General features: G+C 44.2%; 1 protein-coding gene across 1 annotated transcript; it reads right to left on the bottom strand.

The window, feature by feature from the left end:
* Positions 1 to 683: 683 nt before the first annotated feature.
* NEK2 (NIMA related kinase 2) lies at positions 684 to 13,118 on the bottom strand. The gene is made up of 8 exons (XM_044942680.2): positions 12,884 to 13,118; positions 11,545 to 11,762; positions 11,024 to 11,264; positions 8,266 to 8,348; positions 7,414 to 7,540; positions 6,197 to 6,416; positions 4,641 to 4,766; positions 684 to 1,593 (listed from the first exon to the last, which is right to left on the bottom strand). Exons 1-8 carry the CDS (start codon positions 12,977 to 12,979, stop codon positions 1,367 to 1,369), a joined length of 1,338 nt encoding a protein of 445 aa, XP_044798615.1. The 5' UTR covers positions 12,980 to 13,118; the 3' UTR covers positions 684 to 1,366.
* Between the last annotated feature and the right edge of the window lie 298 nt (positions 13,119 to 13,416).

Here is a 13,416-nt window from a genome sequence, read left to right on the forward strand (position 1 = left end):
GATTGAAGGCAGGAGGAGAAGGGGATGACACAGGATGAGATGGTTGGATGGCATCACCGACTCAATGGACATGAATTTTAGCAAACTCTGGGAGACAGTGAAGGACAGGGAAGCCTGGCATGCTGGAGTCCATGAGGTCGCAAAGAGCCGGACATGACTAAGCAACAGAACAATGAAAATAGCTAATAAAGGAGTTGTTTTTCCTATTTATTATAACTCTTCATAACTTGGTCTTAGTTCATTAAGCTAAAAGGATTAGTGTTGCCAGGAAAACATCACATGAAAAACGCCATGGGCACAGCAAGGACTGCTAATTCGTATTACAAGTCAGAGCTTTAAAAAAACCAAAAAGTCCATCAAGACCAAAATAAGTTTTGCTGGGGGATATTCCAGCAAATGTTCGCTGAGATCAGGTGTCTCAGGAGTGGCGCAATGATGTTCTGCTGTGGGGACCGTCCCGTGGGGATGCAGGGTGTTCAGCAACAGCCTCCCTCCAACCACGCACTGAAAACACCTCCAGGCCTCGCACTGCCCGTGGTGAGGACAGCCCGCTTGCACGGACAGACAACCAGTCGCCAAGTGACCACACAGCCCTCAGGACCATGTTCCCTGCCCTCGCCTCCCGTGCCTGCAACCCATATTAGATTCTCTCCAACTACGATCAACCTATACGAGACACTGGGTATAGGAAAACTAACCAATTCTTTTATTTAGTGAGAAAGAGGGGGACAAATGAAAGCTCACATACTGCTAAAAAGAATAAAAAGAAAAAAAAAAAAGACACCACTGTACGGCTCTTGGGAACATCACATTCTCTTCCCTAGCCTCCCACAGAGCAGTGGGTATTTATAAGCGAGATGTCAAGGTACTAGTGACCAAGCTACATCCAGTTAGGTTTTCTCTAAGCTAAGAACATTTAAAACCTCAGACTTTTATTAAAACTTCTAAAACATTTAAAACCTCTAGACACGACAGCTGTAAGCACACCATTCAGTCCCTTAAAATGTCTCAGTAAGCACTGTCCCCGAGTCAGTATCTTTTCCTAATAGTATTCCCCATCCCCCTACGTTTAGAATATAACATTTCATGTTCCAGTAGTAATCACACAGAGGATTAAAAGCCCAAACCAGCCAAGAAAGTGTTATTCTTTCTATGAAGTGTTCATTACAAAAGGAAGAAAAATGAAAGGTGTGGACTTTGGTACAACTGGTGCTGGACAACTACAAGATTAATACCCAAATATCCTGCCAACTCTAGAAAAGGTGCAGCTCTCCAAACCACAGCAACAGGTCACAGCAGTTGATTTTTCATCCGTAAAGTGCCAGCAACGTGAAGCACCCTGCGCAAGTCCGTGTCTCTGGCCTGGCTAGCGCATGCCCAGGATCTGCCTGCTTTTCAGCTGGTACGTCTTCTCAATGTCCGACAGGGCTTGAGCGCGAAGCTGAGCGGCGTGAAGCCTTTTTTTCAGGTCCTTGCACTTGGACTTGGAGGTGAGCTGACTCTCAGAATTCTCACCTCGCATGATGTTCTCTTTACTCTCCCCACTGAAATGAACCTTCTTCTTCACGACCGATGATGGGAGATCAAACAGTTCTTCAGAAAGAAAAAAGAAAAAGGGGTTTGAGTTACGCGAACAGGCATTCGGCTCCTCCACACTTAACCAAACTTACTGAACATATTGACTCTCCCAGTTCCCATGGGAAACCTGGGTACCTTCATTCTCTCTGGAACAGGAATGCTAAACAGCATCCAACTGGGTGTTAAAGATCTTACTGGCTTTATTCAACGACTCATGACTCGGGTGGCATCGCATCCAGCAGAAAGAAAGGCGCTCCAAGGAACTGTACAAAATGAAAGCCTTTTATAGGCAGGAGGGGGCAGGATGATGAAGCGATACCAGTGCAGAGGGGCCTGCCTGTGGCAAGATCACTTTCCTTTAGGGGACGGCAGGGATCTATTAGGCAGATGACCTCACTTGTGCTGACCAGGCAATTCCAGATTGACTAGTTTAAGATTCCATTCCTGGGATAGGCTGAAACTGTGATGAAATTAAGCACTGAGTCTTGATTTGATGATCGTTGGTGACAAGTGACTCCATTTTGGATGGGCTGCCTGCCGTGCAGGAGACACAGGAGATGTGGGTTCGAGCCCTGGGTCAGAGGAGGAAACAGTAACTCACTCCAGTATTCTTGCCTAGAAGAAAAGTTTCGTGGACAGAGGAGCCTGGTGGGCTACAGGCCATGGGTTTGCAAAGAGTTGGACACGACTGAGCAGGTGACTCTGTTTTGGACCCGTTGTCTCTTTTTTAATAGGTCAGAGGCTGTGGCTGGCAGAAGTCAATCGGCCTTCTGATCTGCAGCCAAAAATCAAGGAACATATGCTTCACTCTCTTATCAACTTTCCTCTTAAGGTTAAATGCACTGAAGATTGTGGGCCACAATATAAATCTTCTGGAAATCAATGTTATTTATCTCTGTTCTTCAAAACAAGTGCCATTCTACCTGGAACACATTACTTCCAGATAAGTATGGAAGCAGAAGCTCTTTTTTTATAGCAAGCACCTACAGGTTTGGCTAAATACTTAAGAACACATTTTAAAAATGCTTAACTCACCAGAAACTTGTTTCAAAAAGAACCTAAGCAAATTCAGCGCAATAAAAATAAATCAAGTGAACAGAGAGTGAAAAATGTGTACTTTTAATGGGAAGAAAAATAATTTACTTAAAGAGGCTACACTGTTAGGAACTAACAGGATTATTTGGGGGTTGGGGACTGGCAGGTTTGAATTCCAGAAACTTTTGTTTCTCCTTTGTATTCATTTAAAGGAAATATGTTCAGATATTTACTGAGCTTACTGTATGGGCCATTGTGGACCAAACAAAGGCCCTATTGTGGCAGCCGGAGACAGAGCATCAACAGATAAACAAGTCCACACGAGGAATATTTGAGGGTGGTCCGTGCTGTGGCGGGGGAAGGGAGGCAGAGGTTCTGGGGGTGTTTGCAGCGATGAAGCCTCATTATAAGGTGACTTCTAAGCAGAGACACGAGGACAGAGAGGAGGGAAGAAGCCACGTGACTATCTGGAGAACATTCCAGACCACAGGCATGGAGAGGTCCCGAGAGAAGAGCAGACTACACAGAGAAACGCCGCTCTTTGACTGTCCTGACTTCCTATTTCACACACTCTTTCTCCACAGAGCATTTTAGGAGATTGCTTTTAGGCCTCAACTCCATGGTTTCAAATAGATCCACCTTTATTACCACAAATAGCTACCCATTTGAAAAGCAACGGTGTAAATTGTAAATCCTACTAATGAAATAGTTTTAGAAGAAAGAAAAGTGTTTAGAAAATGAATTAGTATTTCATTAAATAGAAGAAGAAAGAGAATTAGCATTCATTAAATACACTAAGGAGCGCTTTCAAAAGATGCTGTTGCTAACTGTGATGATCTCAACTTGTTTTTCTCACAGCTGAATTCTAGAGCCTGAGGATGAGGAAGGGGCATTGCCAACTGTCCTGGGTTCACCAGGGCACCCTCTCCCCACTGCTTCGCTGCTTTTCTTGTTGGTGTTCAGTCGCTCAGTCATGTCAGCCTCTTTGTGACCCCAAGGACTGCAGCCCGCCAGGATTCCCTGTCCTTCACCATCTCCTGAAGCTTGCTCAAACTCATGTCCACTAAGTCAATGCTTTTCTTAGGTTCTGACTAGTTCAGTTCTTCAAAATATCTCCGACCCACACTGGAAACTGCATCCTCACAGCTCATTTTAAGTCTTTGCCATGATTTGCACACAGGTGAATTCTTCTACCTACATACCCTACAAAGTGAAATACAGAGTTCCTCTCCGGGACTTCTCACCCTCCGCTCAAAGACTCTCAGGGAAAGACGGAAATAAACTCTTTAACTGGAAGAGCCGGCCCCATCAGGGCCTTCAATAATTCTCAGCAACGGGCCTGATGCATGAAACTCACCCAGATAAAAATTATTCCTCATTCTATCATGACTTATGTCTAGTTTGTCTTTATGGATGGCAATGTAGAATCTAAGAAAAGTTGAAATAAATATTACAAAATTACTGAAATGGTAGGTAGTCATATTGAGAAAAAAGATACTTCCATCACTAGTTTCATTTATTTCCCTTGCTTATTACAGAGCATATGTAGATATTAAACAATCACACTTTGACATATACATGCAACCGGAACGGGTCTTAGCAAAGACCCAAAAGTGATGGTCTGTTCTACAGCTGGTTTGTCACACCTTTTAAGCCACGGTTTCTGTGAAGGATCTGGCAAGTGTTAGTTGGTCATGCGGCAATAGTAAAATGCCGGGATTTTCACTTGAAAAGGGAGAGAAATGTAGAATTCTGATAATATACCTGGAGAAAAATCTGAAAGGCACAGCAATTTTTTATAACCTAATTTTTAAAAATAAATATCAAATACTGCACATGTAGTTTGACAAAGTGAACAAAACTGAAGACAAATTCATCTCCACGCAGAGCCTCACGTCTCTGATCCCAGAGAGTCAGCCACAGCGAGAGCAGAGTCCTTACCTCCACTGAGCCACATCCACCCAACAGCTCAGGACTCTGGAAAGCTAAAGTGGGCAGCAGCTCCTGCTCAGAGCTGGCTCTCATACCTGGGCCGCCCGCCAGAGACAGGAACCTCTGCTCCTTCAGCAGGCTGTAATTCTTCAGCAGACCTTCGGCTCTGGCCAGCTTGTTCTCCGCCAGCCTCTCACGGACACAAAGCTCGCGCTCTTTCTCTTTAAAAAGGGAATGGAACAAAACAGACAGAAATGAACACGTGGCTCTGGATGTAAACAGTTTGCGTTTAGTTATCTTACTGCTTTTCCTTATCGCGAGGCTGGCTGCCTGGCCATGGATGAGTCGTGTTTAGTGAAGGGTTCCTTCAACCGGATGATGCCGCGTCATAAGCCAGTGTTAGTTTATTGTGTTGTCTTGGGTTTCCTCCTAAGGACCAGCTTAAGCACAAGGACAAAGTCAGCTGCAACCTTCGGTCGTGATGTGTGGGAATAACTCACAGGGGGAGCAAAGAGCTCCCGCCATCCTGCTCACCCCTGGGAAGGGCCGACAGTTCATTCTCAGGGTGTTACTCGGCCCAGACCCCCTCCCTCCGAGTGAACAACAGCAGCCAAACAGAAGGGAAAAACACAGCACAGTGAGGTGCTACTTCTTTAGACCAGTAACGAAGGCTATTATTTTTTCATGGCCCAGCATTTAGAGAGTACAGATTTCAGCTGTTACATGAAATTACAGAACACTGAAGCAAGTTTAAAAAAAAAAAGTTTTTGCTTGTTTTTTGTGGGTTCTTTTTTTTAAAAGAATGCCGTTAACAGAAGAGACTAAGATTTTCAGGCAAGCGCAAGCTGTTCCTCCTACAGAGAGTGTATCTCACAGTCCCTGATGATTATCATTAGGAAGTAAAACATTAACTAATGTATTTGCATCCTTTATAAGTACATTTAAATAGAGTACTTTAGAAGTACATTTAAAATTAAATATAAGTACATTCATAAGTGAATGTGCATTGGTGTAAAGCTGCAGAAGTGAGAGCGGGTGGGCCACCAGGGTGGAGGAGACTCACGGTCTCTCTCCACTCCAGGTCAAAAGGCAGAGCCCTACCGTTGCGGCCGCCCTGTGGAACCCCCACACGGGGCTAGCAGCTCTCACTTCAGAGGCGTCAACAGACTCAACATCAAAAACTCCTGCGTCCGTCAATACCCATCAGGATTTAAACATCTTGTATCTGCAGCCTCTACGGAATGACCTGAACACGTATCGTCTTACACACTGCGCGATTTTATGGCCGGGCTGCGCTGCAGCGGCGTGCAGCGGCGTGTCAGAAGGGAGAAGCGACGGCTTTGATTCTGGAAGGTGGCGAATTCTAAGAGATTCTTTACGATGGGAAACCTTAAGGCCCGTATGTTAAGGAATGAAAGAAAAGAGTGACTCTAGAGTACGGGGTGATGACCCCTGTGCCGGGCTGTCACGGTTAGGGAAAGAGGCTCAGCACGGAGGAGCCGCAAGCCTGATGGAGGCAGTTTGGCTGTGCGAGTGTTTATAAAAACGCCCTGCGAGGACAGACGTGAGACCCTCCGTTCAGGCAGACGCTCACACACTAGGATCAGCCTCCGGGAGCACTGGGCTTCGCCCCCCACCTCCCCAGACTTACGCTCCAAGCTTTCTTCCCTGGCCTTGAGGGCTGCCTCCCGCTCCTGTAACTGTATTTCCTTCAGTTTCAGCTCACTCAACACAGGGCTGGAGTCCTGCAGCTTTTCTGGTTCTCCTAATCGCCGCCCTCTCCTCTCAGGATTTCTCCTTTGCTCTTCGGCAACCAAGTCTGCTATCAAAGGATTCTCAAGAATTTCTTCAACAGAAGGTCGATGGTAATCCTGGGGGAAAAAAGACTCGGTGTTGCAGGCAGACTTCATAATGGACGGACTACTTATCCTCAAGGAGCAGTGACATTTAAAACAGCATATATTCCAAAGCAAAAGAAAAGGCTCCTTTACAGGTGGCTCTTTTTTTTTTTTAATCAGGTGTGCAGTGTTACAGTTCAACATCTGTGTACACTACAGAGAGATCCCTGACACAATTTCAGCTACCATCCATCACCATGCAACTGACCCCCTTTACCCATTTTGCCCACTGTCCCCTCCACACATAGATGGGTCTTAAACATCTGAAAAGTAAGTTCACTGGTGGCTTTAACTCAGGAGGCTCTGTATCCACAAAGCCTTGCTCCCCTTTTAACCTAAGAAGGCTCAGCCCCTGTGCTGGGCTGGTAGCACTGCCAGGGTCCGTTTGGGGGCACCCACTGCCCTTGCGTCTCTAAACCATATTAAGCAGGACACTCTCTCCCTGACCTCCAATCCTGTTACTTCACTTGTATCCTTCTCTTTGAACTCCCACAGCATGTACCTCTGTTCTTACACCAGCCTGGTCCCTCCCCACCCCACTGCCAGGTTTGTTCTCCATAGTCTCTGAGTTATTTCCCCTATGCTCTTTTAGCCCTCCCCGCCCCACCATTCCCATCTCTCATGGTCTCTAATCTCTCCGAGTTAGAGCAGAGTAATAAGATCTTATTATTTCTGGCCCCTTCCTGCACCATCTGCTGCGCTGAGGTAGGCAAGGACAAGGTGACTGAGGCTCTGAATCCTTACTGCTACCAGCCACCCCTGAGCAGCACAGAGTGTGGAAGGAGACATAAAGAGAGCAGAGACAGGCAGCCAGTAATGTACCAAGGATACATGTTTTCACTTGTGTTAACAGAGCAGATTTATCAGCTAAGGAAATCTATTTAATCTTTCTTTAGTCTCATTGCTCCACAACAGCACATCCTGCAAAATTTAACTGAGGGATGGAAACATGTCATCTTATAAACTTTACCTTTAAATTTAACATCCTTGTAATAATGTCATTTAATTCATCAGAGTAACGATATGGAATTCGCCTGAATTTCCCCTCTCTGATCTTCCCAGCTAGTTCCTTCTGGTTGAAAGCTGTAAATGGAGGCCTGAAGAGAAAAAAAAAATTTTAATGTAAAAATGAAAATATATAAGAAGAAGCAAATCAAAAGCAGAGTTTAAGGTCCAGTTTGTATTTATGTTTCTGCCTCTGGGGCCTTCTTCTGTAGCTAAGTTTCCCACCCTTGGCACTTCTGACATTTGGAGCCGTACGGTTCTGTTATGGGCACTGTCCTATTCATCCTTGTCATGCTTGCAGCGCTGCAGATCCCTGTCCCTCAGACGTCAGCAGCTATCCCTAGCCATGACAACTAAAATGTCTCCAGGCACTGCCAAGTATCCCATGGGAAGCAAAACTGAGGAGGTAAAATTCCTCTTCCCTGCTTCAGAACCCCTGCTCTACAGAAGAGTTTAGAATGGAAAAAAAAGGGAAAGAAGCAGGGTTCCGTCCTGTCCAAACCGCCAGACTGCTCGTCCAGATCTTCCTTTCCTTTCTTCCATGGGCCTGACCTACGAGCTCGCCCTGTGAGCTACACTCAGTCTGACAGGGAGGCACCTAACCAGGTCACAAGCTTGAGAAGTCTAGATTCAGCCTCAGGGGTTATGTTATTAATTTGTAACTCGTTTTTTAACCTGCCCATCCACCTTAATTTTAATCCAAGGTATGACTCTTTCAGACTTGAATGTGCATGGATGCTCAAAAAGCTGAACCCGGTGACAGGTGACAGACCCAAGCACAGACTTCGGACTAGAAACCTGCCTTCACCATACTTACATTAACGCACATAACTCATACAGCAAACAACCCAGTGACCAGATATCCGACTTCTCATTGTAGGACATGCGATTCATTTGTTCCTTTAGTGGGGAAAGAAAGGAGGAGTTTAAAGTTTACTTTGTTTTAAAACAGACTCACAGACACAGAGAACATATTTGTAATTTCCAGAAGGGATGCAGGGGAAGGGAAGGACTGGGAGTTTGCGATCAGCAGATGCAAACTATTACATATAAGATGGATAAAAAAAACAAGGTCCTGCTCCATAGCACAGGGGTCTACAGTCAAGAACCTTTAACAAACCATAATGGAAAAGAATATAAAGAAGAACATATGTGTGTGTGTGTATATATATAATACTGAATCATCTTGTTGCATAGCAGAAATTAACACATCAACTATACTTCAATAAAATAATTTTTTTTTAAGTTTGCTTTAAAACTTATAAAATTACTCCTGGGACAAAAATGAAACCTTAAAGTTTGATAATAGTCACTCAAAAAAAAGGAAAAATTTTTATATTATAAATATATCTATAACAAAAGTTTCAAATACAAAAGGCTGATTTCTTTTACATTAGGTCTTACATCATAAGATGGTACTTTATCTTTAAATTGATAATGGAAAAAAGGCAATGATCTTATCCTAATACACTTTGTCATATATAATCCATTCACCTATTTCTCATTCACAAACATTTACTGTGTTACTACAGGCAAGGCACTGGCAACTCAAAGGTGAACATGAGACATCTCTACCTCAAGGAATTCATAATCTAGAAACTCTATTTTAAAGAACCAGAGAAAAGTCTACGATAACATCTAGCTCACATTTAAATGGATAGAGACATCAATGGTTAATTGACTCACCCATTTATGTATTTTTCCCTTAGTCCACTGTATATACTACAGTACTAATAATCTCATTGCATATTTTAACTGCCTGCTTTTCTTAACAACAGTCCACCATGGCTCTTATTTTCAACAGAGGACACGGAGGCAAGCACTGTACTGAAACCTTCAGGAGGCTTCTGAGTATTCCAAGTCCAACAGGTGAGTCTGGCACCACTTCCTGACAATCAATCCCATAGGGAAGGCTCAACTGATCTAATTACAGGGACAGGAGGGAACAGGAACAAAAGAACTGCACAGGTTTCAAATTTTCCAACCACGACCCCTGGATAATTTTCCTTGGCTTCTATTTGGAATCTGATCCAGTGAGAAAATGACACTCTTCTGGCCATATTGGATCTTAGTCAAACACAAAATCATTAATTTATAAAACTGTATACTGTAGTCAGATTGGTTAACAAAAAGATTTACAAAATCTGGAAGCATTTGTGAATTGCTAAAAAAAATAAAAAATAAATCTCTCTCCATCTTTACTCTGCTCATCTTTTGTATTCAACACGTTGACTGGTGCTTTCACTTACTGATTCAAGCTCTTCAAAAGCTACTGTGCTCTGCTTAGTCACTTAGTTGTGTCCACGTCTTTGTGATCCAATGGACTATAGCCACCAGGCTCCTCTGTCCATGGAGATTCTCCAGGCAAGAATACTGCAGTGGGTTGCATGCCCTCATCCAGCAGGATCTTCCCAACCCAGGGATCAAACCCATGTCTCCTGCATTGGAGGCAGATTCTTTATCATCTGAGTCACCAGGAAGGCCAAGAATACTGGAGTGGGTAACCAATCCCTTCTCCATGAGAACTTCCCAACCCAGGAATCGAACCAGGGTCTCCTGCATTGCAGATGGATTCTTTACCGACTGAACTACCAGCTAAGTCCCAAAAGTCACTAGAGAGCCATAAATAATTCATATCCTTTGACCCAGAAATTTCATTTTGAGAGCTATACACCATGGAAATAATCAAAGAGGAAGATAGAATAATTCCTACAAAGATATACATAGCAGTCCTCCTTAGAATGGTGAGACATTTTGGAAACAAAATATTCAGCAGTAGAGGAAACCAGTAAGTGGGTGGAAACAGTACCTCCACAGTAGGAAAAGGCAACAACAAAAAAGAATAAATACTAAAGGTTAACACTGCAAAAATATGCTGTGAGAAGTGAGTGAGTCTCCCAGGTCCTGAATCTCCACACACAAGAATCATCTAGGGAGTCTATTAAAATACAGAGTCCAAAATAAGAAGGTGGGGGACAAAAAGACAAAAAGTTGAGTGCAAAGACCAGTTCAGAGGTCCTAAGTCCCTGGTTTGGAGCCCAGGACTTTGCATTTTAAACTATCACTCCAGCTGAGAACAAGCTGGTGTCCAGGACCTATGGCACTTTGGAAGTACCGCACTTAAGGGCAGAGACAAAACCTATTTCATCTCTATGATCCCCGAGCTTAGTACGTGGCAGCCATTCACTCAAAGTCGGATTTGCATTGCCTATATAGGAGTTTAGTGGTCTGGTGGTGGGACTTCGCCTTCCAATGCAGGAAATGCAGGTTTGCTCCCTGGTTGGGGAGCGAAGATCCCACATGCCTTGTGGCCAAAAAAACAAAACATAAACAACAGAAGCAATATTGTAACACATTCAATAAATACTTTAAAAATGGTACACATCAAAAAAAAAATAATAATAATCTTTTAATGGTCTGGTGGTCCATTTGAAAAATATCAATTTAAAATAAAACAGTATTATTAATTCTTGGCTATTAGATATTACTAAACAAAGAAATAAAAAGGTCAATTTCCTTGCTTGAATGCTTAACATTAAGATATTTTAAAAGTATATAAATTTTGAAATACTCACAGGAGACATGTAATAAGGTGTGCCAACAAATGTTTTTGCAAAACTCGTATCGTGGTTTAATATTCTAGCTAGCCCAAAGTCTCCAAGCTTAACGTTCTGCTTGCCATCCAGAAAGACATTGGCTGGTTTCAGATCCCGATGCAGCACAGTGTGGCCACCATCACTTCGTCTGTGACATTCCTTTAGGGCCAGAGTCAACTGAGCCATCACACGAAGAACAAACTCTTCATCCAAGTATTGTCTGAAATCAAAGCAGTTATGTAGCATGTATCTGCTGAATAAAACCATTACAAAGACGAAAGGATGTGAATTATCTAGTTTTCTAAGTATACACATAGGGAAATAAATTATTTGGATATGAAATTCAAGTGTTGACTGACCAGGGATTTTCTAAAGTACTGTGGACCCACTGAACAAACACAATAAGACTCTTCCCATTACTAAGTACTTTGTCCCTGATCCTAATCCAGGATGTTTACAGAAACAAAACTAGGCCCATCTAAGAGGTGACTTTATCTTACCTTTCCTTGGTTCCCTTTGCAATCACACTAGCTAGGTCTCCTCCTTCGCAACATTCCATGACGATGTACAGTGTCGTGTTGGTCCGGTCAATAATTCTATCATAGTAGCGGACAATGTTTGGATGTTTCAGCTCACGAAGCAAATTCACTTCAGAAACAAGCATTTGTTTCTCATTTTCTGTCATGGAGCCATAGTCAAGTTCTTTCCAAACTAATATCTGAAATAAAAATTTCCAAGGTATAAATGAACTCATTATAACTCCAAATTTTTAAAATAAAAAAAAAATGTTACTTATCTAGTAAACAGATCATACAGTCACTATTATCTAATTTAGTTTAATGAACTGAGGACCCCTGAGTTTATTTCTATAACTTCCCCTAATTTTTAAGCGGTAAATGATGCAACAGAGGGTGATGAGGTAGGTTAGGCCGCCTCCAACCCCCTGTTCTCAATGCCTAGTGGGAGGTTGGCGGAAGGTACTCTAGTCAAAGCTGGAGCAGAGGCGGTTGAAGTCCCGGACCATTCCAACTAGTCAAGATTTCCAGGGTAAGAGAACTTAGTAAAGACCCTTCCATCCGAGCTAACTTCCTTTCCATTATTTTTTTTTCTGTGTGGGTCTACCCACACACCTTGGGAAATATGAATCTAACAATCGGAATAATGGGTAACTTAAATGAATTCTGACTACAAGACATAAAAGTTCTAGGTTCTGATGGTTATGACAGAGAGAATTACATTTCTCTAAAAACAGCTCAGGAGTCAGCTACCAGTCACCAACAGAAGGCCCATGGCAGGTCAAAGCAGAAAAAAGGAAGAAAATGGAAGAGAATGGAAAAAAGACAGGAGAAGAAAAAATATACATATATATACACATACATTCTACTTGGCACATTTTATTAGTTTTACTTTGGCCACCTAATGAGAAGAGCTGACTCACTGGAAAAGACTGATGCTGGGAAAGACTGAGGGCAGGAGGAGAAGGGGACGACAGAGGAGGAGATGGTTGGAAGGCATCACCGACTCAATGGACATGAAATTGGGCAAACTCCGGGAGCTGGTGAAAGACAGGGAAGCCTGGCGTGCTGCAGTCCATAAGGTTGTAGAGTCGGACACGACTGAGCGACTGAACAACAACAAAGAATTAAGGGACAGATTGACAAATTGAAAAAGAAAAAAAAAAGGATGCGGCTTCCCATCCCTCGAGAGACCCAGGACAGACACCGATCTGGGGGAGAGGGCTGGCTCTTCTGAGCACCCTGCGTTTCAGATGCGCACCGCCAGGCTCCTTGCTTCCTCTGGGCGGCCGGGGGCGGAGGCAGGGACCAGGCCCGCGCTCACCTTGCCGTCGCTCTTCCTGCGGATCTTCTGGCAGCGGCCGTAGGAGCCCGTGCCAATGGTGTACAGCACCTCGTAGTCCTCCACCCGAGTCGGCATGGCGGGGCCCGCGCAGGACGCCTGCAGGCCGTATCGTCTCCTCGGTGCTGCAGCCACCGACCCGCAGACCTCCAGCCCCGGCGCCTGGCAGCCCTGAGCTACAACCCCGGTTTAACCGTCGCGGGCCCCGACCTCACAGCCTATTGGCCCGCGGTAAGGCCGCTTCGCCTCTCTAATTGGTTAAGAAGACCACAACACGCTGGGCATCTTGGGAAAAAGGTATCGCTAGGCAACCGCGTCGGCGTCTGTGTCGACTTCCGCTCCCAACCTCCAGGGAGAAAGGGGAGGAGCTAAAGCCCAAGGGGGCTGGGGACGGAAAGCCGCAGCGGGGGGGCGGTCCCTGCCACCTTGTGCCTCCTCCAGCTGAGGTTGCCGAGGCAAGCGAAGTCCAGAGCTCTTTCTTCAGTTTTTGGCGCACAGCCTCAACTGACTGCCTT

The sequence above is a fragment of the Bubalus bubalis genome, chromosome 5 (genome assembly GCF_019923935.1).
Source record: "Bubalus bubalis isolate 160015118507 breed Murrah chromosome 5, NDDB_SH_1, whole genome shotgun sequence".
In the NCBI taxonomy this organism is placed as follows: Eukaryota; Metazoa; Chordata; class Mammalia; order Artiodactyla; family Bovidae; genus Bubalus; species Bubalus bubalis.

Coding starts and splice junctions, on each gene's coding strand:
- NEK2 (XM_044942680.2), bottom strand. CDS start 12,979: ATGCCGACTCGGGTGGAGGACTACGAGGTGCTGTACACCATTGGCACG. Junction 11,265..11,544: donor GCAAAGGGAACCAAGGAAAG/GTAAGATAAAGT, acceptor CTTTGATTTCAG/ACAATACTTGGATGAAGAGT. Junction 6,417..7,413: donor CAAGGATGTTAAATTTAAAG/GTAAAGTTTATA, acceptor TTTTTCCCCCAG/GATTACCATCGACCTTCTGT.